The sequence below is a fragment of the Erythranthe guttata genome, chromosome 9 (assembly GCF_056151865.1).
Source record: "Erythranthe guttata isolate IM_541 chromosome 9, IM_541, whole genome shotgun sequence".
Taxonomy (NCBI): domain Eukaryota; kingdom Viridiplantae; phylum Streptophyta; class Magnoliopsida; order Lamiales; family Phrymaceae; genus Erythranthe; species Erythranthe guttata.
The window spans coordinates 10,043,917-10,064,424 of NC_142541.1; the positions used below are offsets into that span (position 1 = coordinate 10,043,917).

Here is a 20,508-nt window from a genome sequence, read left to right on the forward strand (position 1 = left end):
CCTCCAAGGTTCACTTCAAAAAAATACAGTTGGTCCCCCTCCGTCACGTGTCCGTTCATATCTAATGGAAAACACTATTTTGGGCCAAAATTTAAATTTAAATTTTTTTGGGAATGGAAAACAATTAAAAATTTAAAGTATTATTTATAATTAATATTTTTTAATAATATGTAGTATAATAAAAAGAAAATGAATTAAATTTAATTTTCACAAATGCAAAAAAAAAATAGATTTGAATTTTTTTTTAACAATATTTTAATTTTAACAAACAAAATGATATATACGTATATAAAATAAATCAAAAAAGAAAAAAAAAACAAAAAAACAACAAAAAGACAATTCTATTTTATATAGTTTGTAAGTTTGGTTAAAGTTATAAGTTCGTAACAATAACCTATAAACTCTTGAAATTAGTTGGTAAGATCTTGATTTTTGAAAAATAAATCGTTGGAGAGATCAGAGACGATATTATTAACGATTTTGAATTGTAAACTCCTGTATATACATTTTGATTTGGAAGCAGATAAATAAGTATATAATTCCTGCAAAAGACATCGAGTCGTTGTAGTATAGTGGTAAGTATTCCCGCCTGTCACGCGGGTGACCCGGGTTCGATCCCCGGCAACGGCGTTGTTTTTTTTTTTTTTTTAATTTAATTTTTCAAATTACCGTAATCACATATATAATTCTTAATTTTACGTTATGCCCACGTATTAGATAAATTAGAATATTCATTTTTTCCTATGCATATATTTATGTTCCAAATTGTAGGAAATAATCCGCAAGAAATAATGTACAATATATCAACTGCATTATTTCCACGGTCTTCATCGGCGGCGGCGTCGTTTGGGCGGCGCCGCCTCTTGTCGGGAACTCCTTTCTCTAACTCTCCCTCGAATTGGGGCAAGAAAAACAGAAGTTGCTTATTCAGAAGACCCAGATTTAAGTCAATGGCTTCAATTTCGACCGAGGCGGAAGAGAAGCAGAAACCCTGGCTCCTCGTCGGCCTCGGCAACCCCGGAAAGCGCTACAGCGGCACCCGCCACAATGTCAGTATGAAAATTCAGAAACGAATCGCAGTTAATTTTTCCGTGCTTATTTCAATTCACAATTTTATTGATTCAGCTTTTTTTTTTTTCTCTTAACAGGTAGGGTTTGAGTTCGTTGATTTTATCGCAGAATCCGAGGGAATTTCTATGAGCACCGTTTCCTTCAAATCTGTTTTTGGAAAAGGTTATTTGTTCCTCCACTCTTGCTTTTACTTTTAATTTTTTGTTTCGTGGAACAATTCGCATTGATATAACACATAACATAATTCACCAATTTGTTATGCTGTTGGTTGCTGATTTTTCAATTATCCAACTGCATTGACTATCAAGAGATTGATTAGTTAGAGGAAGCTTCAGTAGATCGATTTTATTAACGGATTTAAGACAAATTCACAATTTCGAATGTCAGATGTTAAGTTTGAATAATGACTATAAATTTCTTATGGCTTAGTGCCAGTTCAGTTTTATTGCTGAATTCGAAGTTCTTTTTAATGAAATGAACATGAGATATTGAACTATTAATTTACCGTTCAGTATTTAAATATTGCGTAGAAATTTAGAAGTGCAAATAAAATAAGGATGTCATTTTAGTAAAAGAAATGTATCTTATAATGTTTAAGGTGGTCATGAGTGACGAACTGCAGAAGTGGAGATCAGAAGTATAAGCTGATCTTACCAATAAAGTGGGTAGAAGGATATAAAACCGAGGATTGCCTTGTTTGTTGGATTTCATCAGATGTATAAGCTGAGGCTTCTTTGTTTTCTGGGCTGAAATAGATAAAATTTATGTGAGAAAGTAGTTTGTGACTATCGTAAGCTACTTCAATTTGTATTATTAAGACATGTCTAGTAGTTTCAAGGAGTAAGAACAAAGTAATCACCAAATTCCTCTGGAAACTCCCTAAACACAATTCGATATTAATACAAGAATCTCATAGATGGAAAAGATTGAAATGCAGAATAACGAGAAACTCCAACTTTCTTTTGCTGGAATAAATGCTGCTTTGCTGCGTACACAGCTTGGCTCGCCCCTTGTTGAAGTGAGGCATGTCATTGCAAAGATAATCTGGATTCTTATTTCAACACTTGTATCAACAATAATCTCAGCAAATTCAGAAAATAACAGAAATTTGAAAAAACAAATCTCCAATAATTTCACGAACGACTCCTTTTTAAATGTCTTCACAGCAAAGCCTTGTAGGAGGGCCCGTGTGATCGCTCTGCCATAACCCAAAAAGGTACAGGAGCTTTGTAATAAGATTGACACTAAGACGTCACTCACAAGAGTTGCTGTTACTATGATCTAAGATATTGATGAATCGGAAACGCAAAAGATGCCGTCCTTACTGAATGTGGACAAAGAGGATGAATGAATCTAATGTTCAACAACCTATGCTTTGTTTTCACAATTCTCTTCTCTCATTAGATTTTATGTGGTTAGGTTTCATCGGAGATGTTCCTGTTATGCTTGCTAAGCCGCAGACTTTCATGAATGTCAGTGGTGAGTCTGTAAGTTCACTAATCTCGACATTTGAACTATCTTAAAAATCTTTATGCATTAAATGAGGAATATTTGAGCTATTTATTCTTTTTCGTAGGTTGGGTCTCTTGTGTCATATTATAAGATCCCATTGAAGCAAGTTCTTGTGGTAAAGTATCTACAACCTTATGTAACATTTGCATCTCTCTGTAGGCAAGTTAATGATTTTTCCTCGTTTAACAGATGTTTGATGACATGGATTTGCCTTTTGCAAAGTTGAGACTATTACCCAAAGGTGGACATGGAGGGCATAATGGGTATTCACTATATCCCTGAGCTGGTTGCTTTTGTTGTTAATCGTCTGTGTATGTAAACACTAACCGGCTAAATGCATTAACTAGGATTCCCTTGAAGGATTCTGAATAGGGACAAATTTATTGTGCAGACAGATTGTTTAATTAACAAATCCGAACTTCGCCCAATAACAATATGCGGAAGCAAATCCAAAACACAGGATCCAATATATGGAACATCGACAATTGTGAACCCTATTCTTACTGGAAAATCCTAACTCTAGTTATAATAAAACTTTATCTAGAGTCGATAACATAGCTATAGTGGGTCTCTTAAGAGTCCAAAATATGATTCAGTCCTAGAAGAAATCTTCCCTCCTTTTCGGGTTCAATCTCATAATTTTCTAGATAAATCATTTATCTTTCGGCTGGGCATTGCTCGGTAGTATAGCATATTTCCGAACACCTAAAGCATGTACTTCTTTTTGTTGTCTTTGGTGGATTTAAGCTCTGCACTACTCAAAACTCGTATGCATAAGTGCTTGTAAAAAGTTATGACTCCCTTATTGTGCACAACTTGTTTCAGTTGGGTTTCAGGTTAGGATTTTTAGTTAGCAACTTCCGTGAAATATTTCACCGAGCTTTCGTCTCGACTTATCAATCAATTAACATTTGATTGTGGTGTCTTCATTATACAAATGTTGTTGCTTCTTGTAAGCAAAGGCTCGAGGTTCCATCTTTGAATCCTTTGTTTTGGACTTGTATTTTGTTTCTTGGTGGGCAAGGCAAGTTCTAACCCTAATAATTTTGTCGTATGGTTTGTGCTGCTTTTCTGATCACTGATGCTTAAGTAACACTGTATGTCCTGTCTTGTAACCCTGTATACAATTTTTATTCTTCCATGTATGAAATGTTCTCTTTTCCTTGGGTGATAATTTTGCAATTCCTAAATTGTAATCTACTTGCAAAATGAATTATAAAACCTTTCGTATAGTACATAATGTGAGGGTAACAGATTGTAAACAGTATCTCCTTTTTAATACAAAACTAGAAAATCGAATGTGGGATGAAGGGATACTAGTCTATTTGTAGATCCTTATCTTCTAAGTTGTATTTACCTTTCTTGATCACTATCAATTAATACTAGTCTCCATTGAGGTGTATAATTAACCTGCTCTTCTGTTGCAGGATGAGAAGCATTATAAATCACTTCAAAGGTAGTCAGGATTTTCCTCGTTTACGAATAGGTATTAATTCCCCATGCATTATTATTACATAACTCTTTGCAAAATCTTACCAATTGAGAATAGATTATTTAATTTGGATAACCAATTGAGTTTATTTGTTAGGCATTGGAAGGCCTCCAGGTAAAATGGATCCTGCAAACTTCGTTCTTCGCCCTTTCAACAGAGACGAGCGTCAAGAGGTACATAAATTCACTTGTATAGTTGTGACAAGTACTTTATTATTATTATTTAAAATTTGGGTTAGATGCTTATAATGGTAATTTTTTCATCATATATTTGCAGTTGGATTTTACTTTACAAAATGGATTAGAAGCGGTACGAATTCTTGTCCAAGACAACTTCAATAAAAGCGCCACCTTTGTAAACACTCCCAAATCGCTTGGCACAACATTGTAGTCATTTACTTCTTTTTTTTTTTGAAAAAAAATTACTTTTAACAGGTGACTTATTTATTTTATTTTTTTCAATTCTATATCATTATTCCAATCACAGTGATAGGAGGAGCAGCAGTTATTATTTTTTATTTTTTAATTTATATCATCCTTTCAATCATGGTGATAGGGAGAGCAATTTGTATTGATCTATGAAATCCCCGGTTCTGTTAATGATTAATATTGTAAATTCATGCAAGTTTTTTTGGTGCATATTTTCTATAGCATAAGGAGAATTTATGCAAAATTTATTTATTTACTTAAAAGTTCAAGTACTTGGGATTATTTTAGGGACCTTTCATGTTGAAATTATATATAACTAACCACCAAGGATCTGGTGCAAAACCTCTCCTTTATTATAGGGGTCAATTTGTTATAGGTTCCTCTATATTATAATTTATGTTTATAGATTAGGGGTGAGAAAAAAATCGAAAAACCAAAACGAAAACCGAAAAAACCGAGCCGATATGCACCCTCCCGACCTAAAACCGCATATACGGTATTTTTTTCTTGAAAAAACGAATATCGGTTTGTGTATGGAGAATAAAATAATTACCGAACCGAACCGATTCATACCAAACGATGTCGTTGTGATATAAAGTATAAGTATTTACCATCTTCCCCTAGTGCGGCACTATCCTTCGAACGCCTCCATGTAACATGTTTTTTATTAGTTAATTTTGGGTTGTGACATGTTTTTATTAGTTAATTTTGGGTTGTTATTTGTTAATTTTCTCAAACAAATGTAATGAAAGTCCAAATTCACTGTTAATCAAATATCGATTTTAGGCCGAACCGATTCGAACCAATAGACGAAACCGAAACCGAAAATAAACCGAATTGATACCGAAACCGTTAACCGAAAACCGAAAAACTGAATAACACCGGACCGAAAAAAACCAACATGTTCGGTTCTTAAAATATGAAAAACCTATATTATAGGTATCTGTTTGGTTTATTGCAAAAACCGAGTCGTACCAACCCGTGCACACCCCTAGTATAGATATCTCCAAGTCAAAATTTACATGTTTTAATAAAGGGGAAATTTGCTAGACACCCTTTATTTTGGACTTATATAGGTAGAGATCCTAGTTGTTAGATGAATATAGGCATAGGTCTTTTGACCCAATAAATTAATATAAATAAATTAAAATAATTAGTATATATACATAAATACCCTCAATTAATAAGAAAACAAATCTTATATATCTTCTCTCTCCAATCTCACGTTAATCCCCCCAATATTTAATTCCTCATCTATCTCTTCTATCTCTTCTTCTGCATCTCCATTCTCACGCCTCTCTCTGTGTCTCGTGCTTTTTTTTTTTTTCTTTTACTTTTGTTAATGTAGAAATATTCTAGAGAAGGAAAAAACAAGGATCTTTTTAGATCAAGAGATGATTTCATGGTGAAATAATTAAAGAGGACAACAAACATCCCCTCCCAAAAAAGAAAATTAGAAATCCAAAATCATAGCCAAAATTCACATTGTGTCTCCCGTACGTAGAACCTTCCCATCGTTTTTGTTGTTATCAATTTCCGTTTCCAGGTTGGTTTAACTTCGTTTGTTGTTTGAAGAATTACGCTTGATGTTGAGATTCGATTCCTCTGGTTTACAATTTGCAAGGTATGTCTTAAGTTACATTTTACAAATATTTTGTTTAATGTTTTTCTTGTTTACAAATTGTTCCATAAACAATTTTTTGGTTAATGTTTTTAATGATGCTGATTTTTTTTTTTTTTTTTTCAGTTTGTTGTTTGTATTTGGCCAAGTCATATAGGTAGTTTATTGCTTGCAATTCAATAATGCAAGTTTTGCTGAATGTTTTTCTTCAGTTTGATGTTTGCATTTGGCGAAGTCATAGACAATTTTGTGTTTGTAATTCAGTACTACAAATTATGGATTTTGTTTTTTCAGTTTACTGTTTGCATTTGGCGAAATCATAGGTACTTTGTTGTTTGCAATTCAATAATATAAAATCTAATTTTCAGTTTGCTATTTGCAGTTCGCGGAGTAATAGGCGCCGCAGTTCCCGGATCATAGGCAGTGGTGGGGCTGCGGTGGCGTTTTTAGAGTATGAGTTTGTAAAATAAATTGTATATTTTTATTATGAATTAATTTATTTGTTTTAGTTAATATTTGAAAGATATATGTTTGAGAATTTGTTTTGATAGAGAGATTTTTGGGGATTTGATTTGATTTAATTAAGGGTAAATTTGCCATAATAAATATTATTAATTTATTAAAATATTAAATTTTGACTTGGATTTATACACATAAATTATAATATAGAGGGACCTATAGTAAATTGCCCCTTTAATAAATTAATAATATTTATTGTGGCAAAAATACCCTTAGTCAAATCACATCAAATCCCAAAAAAATTGTCTATTAAAACAAATTCTCAAACATCTATCTTCCAAATATTAACAAAAAAAATAAATTCATTCATAAAAAAATATTCTATTTATCGTATAAACTCATACTCTAAAAATGCCACCGTCGTCGCGCCACCGCCTTTGACTTCGTGAAATGTAAATAACAAACTAAAGCCTATGACTCCATAAACTGCAAATAACAAACTGAAAATTAGAATTTGTATTATTGAATTGCAAACAAAATACGTATGATTTCGCCAAATGCAAACAACAAACTGGAATTTTTTTCCCCAGAATTTGCATTATTGAATTGCAAACAAAAAACTACCTATGAATTCGCCAAATGCAAACAGCAAACTGAAGAAAAAAAAACCCAGCAGAACTTGCTTTATTGAATTGCAAGGAATAAACTACCTATGACTTCGCCAATGCAAACAGCAAACTGAAAAAAAAAATCAACATCATTCAAAACATCAACAAAAAAATTGTTTATGGAACACATTGCAAACTGCAAAAATATTAAATAAAGTGTTTGTAAAATGCTTAAGACATACATTGCAAATTGTAAACCATAGGAGTCGAATCTCAACACTAAACACAATTCTTCAAATAACAAACGAAGTTCAACCAACTTGCAAACGGAAATTGCTAACAACAACGATGGGAAGATTCTACATACGGAAGACACAATGCGAATGTTGGCTAGGGTTTTGGATTTCTGAATTTTGTTTTGGGAGGGGGAGGAGATGTTTGTTGTCATCTTTAATTTTTTCACTAAGAAATCATCTTATAATCTAAAAAGATCCTTTTTCTTTTATTCTCTATCTATAATATTTCTTCATAAAAAACAGATAAAGAAAAAAAAAGAAGCACGAGAGAGAGAGAGGCGTGAGATATAGAGGGAGAGAGAGAGATGAATGATTAGATATAGGGTGAGAGAAATGTGGAATTGGAGAGAGAGAAAGTGATATACGGGAGCAATACTTCGCGACGGAGTTCGAGCAGCCGTGGAAACGGGGGTTTCCATTCAAATGGGCAGCAACGAGAGTTATGTCGCTGCGGTAACCAACTTCTCTTACACACTTCTTGAACCTCTGCCAACCCAGGGCGCCGTTTCTTGTCTTGCGCATACCGGGTATGAATTAAAGTCCCATGTAATTTGAATTTTATAATTGTTCGTGGCATATTCGTACTTTTAACCTTTTTTTGATTTTGTTTGGATTTGTATTTTTCAGTCGCAAGTGCATATTTACCAATTGATGTGTTAGTCCAAGGTTGTTAATTTTGAATGAATTTTTTCCATGTTCATAGTCGTGTAATGTTTTGATAGTTCCTCCTACATACCAAACATGGAAAATACATGTTCTTGGTGAAATTTAAATGCAATTCAAAACAATGCAATTGGGTCAATTTTTTTCCACCCATCTGTTGATGCAATTTGTGTTTGATTAATGTTAATTTCAATACTATGATCTCGTATACGTTCACTTGCCGCGCCCCTGTTCTAAAAGGTATTCATAACATATTTTGTCTCCTTCATCAATTGCTTTTGGATAGTCGAAATTATACAGTGTTCTATAACATTTAGTCTTTTATGTGGGATTTTAAAATCTGAATTTCACGGTTTAGGTAAATGGTTGTCAAGCTTTCTATTGGTATGATGCGGCAATGTGCGAGCGATCGAAAAGTATCATTCATGGGCTGATAAAAAAAAATGCCCTTGAGGCGCAAATACCGTTGCAGATTCCCGTGTTGCTAGAGAGCATAACAGATTTGGAGAATCAATTGGCTCCCAGTAAAGGTGACGCAAGACGATTCACACATTCTTACGTGTGTTGTGGATTTAGTGTAGTCTCAATTACTGTTGTTGCCCTTGTGTTATTTCTGGTATTGTAGACAATACTGTAATATGAGCTAATTTTATAATGTGTAACGTAAACCAATTGTTGGAACTTTCAAACACCATTGGATTCAACACTTGCTTCAATGTCATCACTGAAACTGGCGGCTGGTTCGTCTACCTCATTTGCCCCACCTTCATTTATGTTGTTGTTGTTTGCAACTTTGCTACCACCTTCGTTCCGGATGCGATTATAAAGGTCGTCCATGTAGATCGCGTAGTGGGAATCCACAACTAGTGGCGCATTTTGAGGTGGATTTGGCTGAGGAGCAACAGCCTGTTCGTCAGCGTCATCATTGGCCATGACAACCGGGTGATCCGGATCATAGCCCACAACCCCGCAAAAGTCGACCGCCGGGGCCTGTTTCACATCAAACACAAAGTGGCAGTCTTCATACAACGAAAACCGGTTGATTCTAAAGGTCCTCTCTTCCTCCGTCTCCTACACATCCATCCCATGAAATAATGATTGAGTATTAAATAAAATCATAAAACCAGTTTTTTGTAAAGTCATAAAAACTACAAACTATATATAATGAAAGACCACATTGTAGGTGCATAATTTGAAGGAAAAGATCTGTCCAAAGAGAATTTGAGGGGACAAAAAAGGCAACTACAACTATCAAATTACTACTTCAAGAATTTAAAAAGGGTATCTATACGTAGCGGTAAAATCCTATTACAAAAGTTCAGTACATATGTATTTTGGGTTGTGAAAATGTGCCAGCTTTATTTGTCCACAGTTATTTTGTTAATAGGAGTTGCATGGGTTCAATCATAAAAAAACCCACAAACAACTGTAGTTCAGTAAATTTAAAATAAACTTGCGTATTGCCTTTCAATTCACTGGCCAAATGCTCCTGTCCACCGTCAACATCGCTGTACGAACATCGTAAGCGACACCGTCCTGTGCAATGTACTCCTTAAAGGCAAAGTATCTGTTCCTAAACCAATGCATCCTACTCTTTGTTTCCCTCGTCGAAGTTACGTGAGAATTGGAAGCACAAAGTGATGTTGACTACGAACAGGCATTCGTCATACACCTCGAAGTCGTCCAATGTTTCAACGTACAGTGCATAGGTTGCAGCCGCGTCGATCATACATTCGTCGTACTCGTACGGCTATGGGCATTAAACAGATAAAAGCTGAACAAGTAAATAGCTGTAGAATCTGTGAACACACCATTTTCAAAGCCATTTTGTATTTACTTAGTACCCTAAAATTAGAAAATCTGAACAAATCGTAACTGTAGAACCAAGTGTAAAAAGTAAGAACATATTTTATACTTTATTCAACTGTGCACAACAATTGCAGTTCTTGGCATCAACATAATAATACGAATAATAATCAAGCCAATAACAGACATAAAAAAAATAATATGTGAAATATATTTTGAAGTATGAAATGAACCATGGTTGCAGCATAAATAGCGAAGCAAATACATGTAGATAATGGCAGTAAACTTAGGCGGAAATGGTTGCGGTTGGTGACCTAAAACTGGTGTGATGCTGATGTTCACCAAGAAACCCTACTGTATTATTGTAAACTAAGGAGTTAAGTAACATAGAGCTTAAAAAACAACAAAGAAGAAAGGGATACTGTACTTCAATGTTGGTGCGAAGTTGTTGCAAAACACGAATCCCTAAATTTGTCAATCAAATTGGACGGGTTAAAACATAAATTGAGAAAAAAAATCAGAGACAAAGATGAACATGCAACATTCACGGTCACCGGATGATTTCAAATCTATCTTCCAACGAAAGTCTGGTGCCGGCCCGTCTTTGTCTTCGATTCGATATGCCAAAGTACAAGAAATTTTAGGGGATTTTATGGTGAGATTGAACGGATTAAACCCAAAAAGACCTAAAAAATGTAACAATTGGAAAGACGATGAACGTATGGATTCTAAAGTGGGGGGACTAGGGCTGGATCCGCGAAAGGGGAAAACAAATGAAGATATATTTAGTATTTATATCGATTATTTTCGTAATTGTAGTACTATTGAAGGACATTTTCGTCAATTCATATGGGTCAGATTGTGGGATTACATGTGGGATAAATTATCAAGTCAAATTTGGGTTGACAAGTAATAATTCAATTGGCTGATTATATTGGTGGGACCACTTGTCAAGGATGGAAAATCAATCCAACCAAATGTTATACCCAGGAGTACAATTCATCCCATCCCTACTAATAATGCAACCCAAAAAGGCCCTAATAGTTTTAACAATGATAGCCAAGTTACACAATCTTTCTCAAGGTTTGAAGTGTTTTAAAGTGTCTAAAAGTGAAAAGCAAATGTTTTAGTGGTCACTAGAGTGGAGAGACATACCTATATTTTGAAAAAAAATAACAAGTGGTTTAGATTTTTAATCGTTGTGATTTATATTTTGATGTAACAAAAATATTAAGTTCCGAAAGATTTTTAATGTTGAGTTTATGTAAAAGAAAAAAAATGCGAGAACTTTTTTTAATAATCGCAGAAGAAATAAATAACTGCAGAAGAAATAAGGGCGTGCTTTGTGGTTACATACATGATGATCAAAGACAATGTTATCCTTTCAATCAACGTGAAATTATTTTTTATATGAAAATTTTAAGGATAAATTCTCAGAGGGTGCATCTTGCCAAGCAAAAGTCAATAAAAAGGGTGCAAAGTGCTAGTTTAGCAATTATTAGGGTATAAGGTGCCACATACACCTAATTAAAGACCTTCAAGCTGGTGTTCTCGCTACATCATCGCATGGAGCATATATTGAAGAGATATTATCTACTGCTCAAGTTTTCAATTCCTGCGTTTTTCTTTTGTTAAACGATCCGGCAATCAACTTGTGCAGCATCTCAGTTTGGCATGGCTTGTAATGAAGGCTCTGCCCTTCTGGATGTTTTTGCGTATTTCACTACTTAATAATATTTCGTTCCTCTTCAAAAAAAAAAAAAAAAAAAAAAATTGCCAAATAGACCTAATTGAAGGCTGCAAAATGCGAATTACCCAATAAACTTCTCTAAATGCTTTCCCCTACAATTTATTTTACCAACTAATAAGTGATAGGAGAGGATCCAAGTATGTAGAATCGATCGTAAAATGAATTTGGCAATGAAATACATATAATAACTTGTACCTACGAGGAGAAAGGGGAAATGACATATAGCATATAATTGTCTGAGTACTCACCTACATATAAAAAAGATAGTGTTATTTTCCGGTCCGAAAATTCCATGTCAATAAGTTTATTAAGAAGAAATGGAGATGCAAGCGATATTCCGTCCAGTGCATGCATTAGCACAAACAAATTTCTAAGATAAAAAATATATATAACTGTTGCTGCGCTTGGCCGCAGTCTGGTGCATCAAAGCACCAGCTGTTGAAACTTGCTGATCGTCGACAGCCAATCATCGAGTGGGTGATTAGTATCATAAGGGCTAACACCCAATTTCAGTGTATAAGATTCCACTGCCTCCATGAGTTTGCTGCCACAGCTATTTATCGGACGAGAAATCCCGGCATACCATTTCGGGTTAAGATCAAGAGCACTCGTCATGAAGTCGTCAATCTTGCCCACCTCAACCAGCTGTTGCTTATGATAAATCTCCATCTGGTCAAGTCTCTTCTCCGCGACATCATCATCGTCGTTGTACGAAATTAGGGTTCCTCCGAGGATCGGAGGTGGAAATGTCAGTGGCGAGAACATCGGTAGAGGCAGCGGCGGTGGGTCCGTAACGGCTGTAACGACATAATAGGCGGACAAATATGTCTTGAGCGAGTCCAAAGCGTCTTGGAATTTCATCACTAATTCTTCGACTACCGAGACACGGAAGGCATTCGTGATCTCTGGCGATTTCGTGTCCATCTTACTCCTCTGCATATTCATTCCAATATTTAATCAAACCATCCTCATTGAATTATCTTCAAAAAGAGATACAAGAACATATATAGATCTTTGGAAGAAGATCGCAGAACACAACCCAGAAAAAATAAAAGTGAAAAAAGAAACAAAACCCTAAAAGAATTCAGCGGAACACAAATTGAACGGCAACAAATTCGCATTACAAAAAAATAATTGAACGAATAGAAACACAAAAGTCATGATCTTTCATCATCTTCAACCAATTCGGAATTCACATTCAACATGCCCAAAACCAATCACTAGAAAATCCTTAAAGAAAAACATAAGAAGATAATCCAAGAGGAAACCCTAAAAAAATCGTGATCGTAACCAAGAATCCTTCACTCACCTTATTCGATTATATCACGAGAAGAATAGCCGCGCGCATAGGGTTTGTATTTTGTCAGAAAAACAGGGAATTGCAGTTTTTGACATCTATCGAGAAACACTATTTTGGGGGCAACAATTGAAATTTAATATTTTTTGGGGCTAGAAAAAATTTAGAATTTTAAAATACTACTTATAATTAATTTTTTTTATAATATTAAGAATCAATATTCAATACATTAAAAAATAAATTGAATAATATATCAATTTTAACAAACAAATGCAAAAACTATTTAGGGCTAAATACACTTTGCACCCCTAAAGTATAGCATATGTAATACTTACCATCGTATCATTTGTAACAATCACTTCTGGTCCCCCCTTGTTTCAAAATGAACAAAGTTCACCTCCAAGTTTCAATTTTGAACACTTTTGCTCCCCGCCGTTACATGTCCGTTAGCAAGTAACGCAAAACACTATTTTGGGGCGAAAATTAAATTTTTAAATTTTTTTGGGGCTGAAAAATAATTAGAAATTTAAAATAGACTACATAATAATTAAACTTTTAATAATAGTAAGTATAATGAAATTTATTTAGTTAATTTTTTTATTATTAAAAAATAATCATAAGTAATATAATGAAAACTAATATTAAATATAATGCGCAATAACTTATTTAGTTAATTTTTTTTATTATTAAAAAAATAAGGACAAAATGCACTTCGCCCCCTTAAAAAAACTATTTTTTGCACTTTCCCCCTACAAATACAAAAAAGAGACTTTGCCCCTTTAAAATGCAAAATGATGTGCAGATTGCCCCATAATCAACTTCCGTCCAAAATTATGTCAGAATTGGGTTTTTATAAAGGGTATTTTCGTCAATTCAAGATGGAACTACTATTAACCTTTTCCACCTCAAATTGCTACTAGTGACACGAGACAAATGCCCTGGCTTAGCCCAGCTCCAAATCCACCGGAAGGAGGTTAATAATTCACCAGTTTAATTTCAGGACCACCGATTCCGCCGGTGGTGGTGGCAGCGCGACGAAGGATTGATACGCTGCGTCTGGTTTGTTCGGCACCTGGAGATTGGAAAAGTACTGGTGGGATTAATTTATCTTTAAGTTGCGGAAGAATGAGGTGAGATGATGATGATGTTGGGATTAAATTATCCGTGAGGGCTGGGAGATTTATCCAACGATAAGTGATGGAATTGTGGAGAAAGAGGTTGTTCATGTTCTGCAGAGCTAGCCAGCCGTGTGAAGATCCGACCGTTTTAATGCCGCCAAGTACCAGATCTCTTTGTTCCGGCACATCGCTGCCGTTGACGCACCTGATTATATGTCCTCTCCTAGGCTGTAGAACATGTGAACCCAGTCTCGGAGTGGTGGCAGCGCATCAGCAACATGGGTTTCAGAGTTGGCGGCGGCCGGAAAATAACAAGAGGAGAAAGTCCTTGTTTCGCAAAAATAGTGACGAGTGCTGACACAACGAGGTTTCATGGGAGCGCACGATGTCCGAGAGTGTTGTGGGATGAAAATAATAATTCCTTTGAAGTGACGAAAATACCCTTTATAAAAAACCAACTCCGGCGAATTTTTGGACTGAAGTTGATTGTGGGGCAATATGCACATCATTTTGTATTTTAAAGGGGCAAAGTCTCTCTTTTGTATTTTAAAGGGGGGAAAGTGCAAAAAGTTGTTTTTTTAAGGGGGCGAAGTGCATTTTGTCCAAAAAATAATTATAGGTAGCATAATTATAATAATATTAAGTATAATTATACATGACATGTTCAGCTAATTTTTTTATTATAAGTAGTATAATTAAAAATATTATTGAGTATAATTAAAAATAACTTGTTTAGTAAATTTATTTTTTATTATGAAAAAATAATTATAAGTAGTACAATTATAATAATATTAAGTATAATTAAAAATAATTTGTTTAGTCAATTTATTTTTTTGTTATTAATTTTTTTTATCATAAGTAGTATAATTAAAAATAATATTAGGTATGATTAAAATAATTTGTTTAGTTAATTTCTTTTATTATTAAAAAAACTAGCATTTTCCCCCGTGCGATGCACGAGATATTATTTAAATAGTGAAAAAACTAATCAATTTAATACATAATAAGAAAATATAGTACACTAATATAATAAAATTTAATAATGTAGTATTATTCATATTGAATTTCTAGCTTTATCTCTTAAGATTTGAGATATATTGATGAAAATTAGGAGATCAATAATTGTTGAAAATTATAGTTAAAAAATTAATACATAAAAAATATTAAAAATAAATAATTACATAAGTAGCAATAAGGTAGGATTCTTTACGGGTTAGTTTTAATTTTGATAATTGTTAAACATTATAGTTAGAAATTAGTAGAGAAAAAATATTAAAAATAAATAATTATAGAAATACCATTAGGGTTTTTAGGGTTGCCCAGCGTTTATCTTTTATATATAAGATAATTATAAATAGAATAATTATAATAATAGTAAGTATATTAAAAAATAATTTGTTTCGTTGATTTTTTTATTATTATTATTAAAAATTATAAGTAGTCCATTCTAAATTTATAATTATTTTCAGCCCCAAAATAGTGTTTTCCGTTACTTGCTAACGGATATGTAACGGTGGGACCAAAAGTGTATAAAATTGAAACTTGGAGGTGAACTTTGTTCACTTTGGAACAAGGGGGACCAAAAGTGAAATCAGGTCAAACATGAAGGACCAAAAGTGTAATTATCCCTAACAATTACCGCTCAACATCAAATATTTTATATTTTAAAAATAAAACATAATAACCATAACAATCTAATAATTATTGAATCATAAAAATAGAGAAGTAACTAAAATTAAATTATTAAAAAAAAAATAAAAAATAATATATATTGTATAATAATGAACGAAGATATATTTTACGAAATTAATGGAACTAAAATAAATTTAAATACTTAAGGTTACTATTATTTATGTATTGATTTCTTAAAATTTATCGATATGAATATATTCGAATAATTCGTCCAATAATAATTAGATGTTATTTATTATATATGTTATAATAGGGCTAATGTCAAAGAGGTCCATGGCAATTGCACTTAATTAAAAAAAAGGACATCCAATTTTTTTGTCTTTCAAATATTTCCAGCTCATTCAAACTTATTTGCAAATAAGGAAACCTTTATATATATATATATATATATATATATATATATATATATATATATATATATATATATATATATATATATATACCAAAATTACCCTCAATTCCTTGAAATCCAATTCAACTCCAATTTCATGATTTACACCCCAATTTAGGCAAATTTCACCAATTAACAAATTTTTACCATAATTCTAATTTTGACCCAAATTTTGACCCGCCACCACCGGAGACCGCCGGTCTCCTACGTTGACGTTTTTTTTTGGGAAGACTTTCTTTTTCCGGTAGGTCAACCGCCGTTGTCGGGTCTCCGGCGTTGACTTTTTCTTTTTCATTTTGTTTTTTCTTAAAAAAAATATTTTAATAAATATTACTGTCTCGACAACTAAATTATTGTCTCCAACAGTAATTTAACTGTCGGAGACAGTAATTTAACTGTTAATATGACTTTTTTTTCTTAAAAAAATTATTTTAATTAATATTACTGTCTTGGCTGCTAAATTACTGTCTCCAATAGTAATTTAATGCCGCAAACAGTAATTTAACTGTTAATTGATATTTTTTTTCTTAAAAAGAATTATTTTAGTTAATATTACTGTCTTGGCTACTAAATTACAGTCTCCTACAGTAATTTAACTGTTAATTGAACTTTTTTTTCTTTTTTTTTTGAAATATTGTTTTTTCTTAAAAAAAAGTTATTTTGATTAATATTACTGTCTTGACTGGTAAATTACTGTCTCCAACAGTAATTTAACTGTCTGAGACAATAATTTTACTGTATTAATTAATTTTATCGTCTTGGTCTGCGGGTATATATATATATATATATATATATATATATATATATATATATATATATATATATATATATATATATATATATATATATATATATATATATTATATATATATATATATATATATATATATATATATATATATATATAGATATATATATATATATACCAAAATTACCCTCAATTCCTTGAAATCCAATTCAACTCCAATTTCATGATTTACACCCCAATTTAGCCAAATTTCACCAATTAACAAATTTTTACCGTAATTCTAATTTTGACCCAAATTTTGACCCGCCACCACCGGAGACCGCCGGTCTCCTACGTTGACGTTTTTTTTTGGGAAGACTTTCTTTTTCCGGTAGGTCAACCGCCGTTGTCGGGTCTCCGGCGTTGACTTTTTCTTTTTTCATTTTGTTTTTTCTTAAAAAAAATATTTTAATAAATATTACTGTCTCGACAGCTAAATTATTGTCTCCAACAGTAATTTAACTGTCGGAGACAGTAATTTAACTGTTAATATGACTTTTTTTTCTTAAAAAAATTATTTTAATTAATATTACTGTCTTGGCTGCTAAATTACTGTCTCCAATAGTAATTTAATGCCGCAAACAGTAATTTAACTGTTAATTGATATTTTTTTTCTTAAAATGAATTATTTTAGTTAATATTACTGTCTTGGCTGCTAAATTACAGTCTCCTACAGTAATTTAACTGTCGAAGACAGTAATTTAACTGATAATTGACTTTTTTTTTTTTTTGAAATATTGTTTTTTCTTAAAAAAAAGTTATTTTGATTAATATTACTGTCTTGACTGGTAAATTACTGTCTCCAACAGTAGTTTAACTGTCTGAGACAATAATTTTACTGTATTAATTAATTTTATCGTCTTGGCCTGTGATTATATATATATATATATATACAAAATTACAAAACTTGAATATGACTATATATGTACCACATATGATTATGTATGTATATGACTACAAAATTGATTCTAGCCATTTGGCTTGCAAGATGCTCCATTTTCATTAGTACATTTCGTAGCAACTGCCACCATTTATTCTGATGTTTCGTCATCTGATATGCAATAATGCTCAAACTGCATATTGTCAAAAAAAAAGGTCCTAATTAACAATAATTGAAATATCAAAATCAAACACAAATGACCCGAGCAAATTTTAAATTGAAAATCTTTCAAAGTGAAGAGTAAAAAATGAAAAAAAATCTCACCAAATTGTGACTACTTTGACAATTAATATCCGGAGTTAGGAGTCACCAAATTCAATCTCGTCCGTACAGAATATAGCAATAAATGCTCGGAATAGTGTGTCCAAATTTCGGCAACATCCAACAGTTCAGTTGCACGAAAAATGCATCCAATCTAGCTGCCCTGAATTATTCAGTAACAAATACCAGCAGCAGTTGTTTTAAGATCTGATTTGTGGTTAGAGAAGCCCGATTTCAATCTCCACCGTATATTGTTGTGTTACGAATTCTATTTAAAAAAATCAACCCGATTCGACGGTTAGATATTCCGATATGGCCTTCGCACAAAAACTGCTATGTCTCAAAAAATGGTTTTTTCTCCTCTTTTTCCGTCTGCTCTTCGAAAGGAGAATCGGAAGCCGACGCCGGCGCCGCGTGCGGCTGAGTTGTCTCCATTGGTGAGTGATGGTGTATAGATCTGTAAAAAGAAAAAGAGGGAAATTGAGAGAGATAACGAACAAGAGAGAAAGAGATTTATGTGAAGACGAAAGAGGCAGCCGCGGTTGTGGGCAGCGGGGGAGGAACGTCGGATTTTTCGGAGAGAATTGAAAGATTTAGGTGGAGAGGTGGAGAAGAGAAGAGATGAGCGTGATAGAGGTGGAGGCAAATAATTAAGATTTAAGGTTATAGTAGTTGAGGGTATTTTTATCTTCTCACACTAGTTAGGGGTCTCATTAATTAAGATTGGATTGTCGGTGTGGACAAAAGTCTTGAAAATCAAATAGTTTTACTTATAATATTCCATCCGATGGATATTGCATATTTCCCCCTTATTTTATAACACCGCTTTCATTTTTTACAAACTTAAATATTTTCAGTTTCATAATAAAAAAAAAATAGTGCCAAATTCACCTCGCCTACCTGAACTATACAACTGTTTAAAATGTCCCCATGCACTTCAAAATGAACCAAAACAACCCTCTAAATTTTGGACAAACGCGTCATCTGCAAGAGACGGGCCCAACTTCATCCTCACTTGCTGCTTTGTTTCGCCATATTCAACTTATTTATTAGGGATTATTTGTCAAAAGCCCCCGATTACACAAGTCTAATTACAGTAGGTCCAATTTTTTTAGAACTTTTTGAGATAAATCCATTTAAGTATTAAGTAATAAAAAATAAAAAATTATCACTATTATACCCCTAACTTAAAAGTAACGTATATTTTATGATTGAAAATATAAAATAAAAATAAAAAAGATTTGTAATATATTTTCCTATTATATCGTAACAACACATCCTCATATAATCCCACGATTGCGCCCCTTAATTACAGAGAAACCTTTTTAAAAACAATCTGTATTATTTCCACACATCCTCTACCGATCTGATTGCAGGAGCAGAACATTTCGTCTTAACAAAATACAGAGTGGTTTTCGTGCTTCGCAAACTCTGTAAGTGCATAATAGTCATGGTTTTTTTTTTTTTTGTTCGAAATTATGTTAACATGAATGCAGCTTTTTTTTTTCCGGCCATTGTTATGTGGTTGTTAGCATATAGCCGAACGAACCTTTCAAAATACAGAGTGGTGTTCACAAATAATAGCCGACACCCATAATATTCATGGTTTTTTATTTTGTGCAAAATTATGTTAATATGAATGCAACTGCTTTTTCCCCGACATTGTTATGTGGTTTTTAGCATATAGCCGATCGAACCTTTTGAAAATACAGAGTGGTTTTCACACATAATAGCCGATACCCATAATAGTCATGGTTTTTTTCTGGGTTCGAAATTATGTTAATATGAATGTAGTTACGTAGCAAAATAACAGTGGTTTTCAATAAAATACAGAGTGATTTTCAGAATTTTCCCATTTATGGATACAATTGTCCATTTACGTAGCAAAATTCAGTGGTTTTCAAAGAAATACAGACTGGTTTTCGTGTCAAGAAAATATAGAGTCTAATTATGCAGTACAATCGTCTCAATAAAATACATAATGGTTTTCGTGCTTTTCCGCAAACCATGACAGTGCGTAATGGTCATGAGTTTAGCACTTTTCGAATTAATTTTAATATGAATGCACATAAGTTTTCTTCAACATTGTTATGTTGTTGTAGCATATATTCGATCGATACTTTAAAATGTTAGAGTGGTTTTGATATATTGCCGGATTACAAAGTTACATGTCCGTTTTAAAATTATTATCATTGTACATGTCAGATTTATAATGTATGTTATCAATCGTGGTAATAGGGTTTTTTTTTCCCTTTTTAATAGCATGTTTTTTTTCCTTCATAATTTACCATGTAATTATTTTGTGCAGTTTCATGG

General features: G+C 32.9%; 1 protein-coding gene and 1 non-coding gene across 2 annotated transcripts; both read left to right on the plus strand.

Moving 5' to 3' along the window:
- The first annotated feature begins 558 nt into the window (after nucleotides 1–558).
- TRNAD-GUC (transfer RNA aspartic acid (anticodon GUC)) lies at nucleotides 559–630 on the plus strand. The gene has a single exon. It is a non-coding gene; the product is annotated as a tRNA-Asp (tRNA).
- A 94-nt stretch (nucleotides 631–724) lies between these two features.
- LOC105948983 (peptidyl-tRNA hydrolase, mitochondrial) lies at nucleotides 725–4,699 on the plus strand. Its single transcript, XM_012972247.2, has 8 exons — nucleotides 725–1,049; nucleotides 1,149–1,233; nucleotides 2,491–2,558; nucleotides 2,648–2,698; nucleotides 2,773–2,846; nucleotides 4,011–4,069; nucleotides 4,172–4,248; nucleotides 4,352–4,699. The coding sequence occupies exons 1-8, from the start codon at nucleotides 744–746 to the stop codon at nucleotides 4,463–4,465; spliced, it is 834 nt and encodes a 277-aa protein (XP_012827701.2). The 5' UTR covers nucleotides 725–743; the 3' UTR covers nucleotides 4,466–4,699.
- The last annotated feature ends 15,809 nt before the right edge of the window (nucleotides 4,700–20,508 follow it).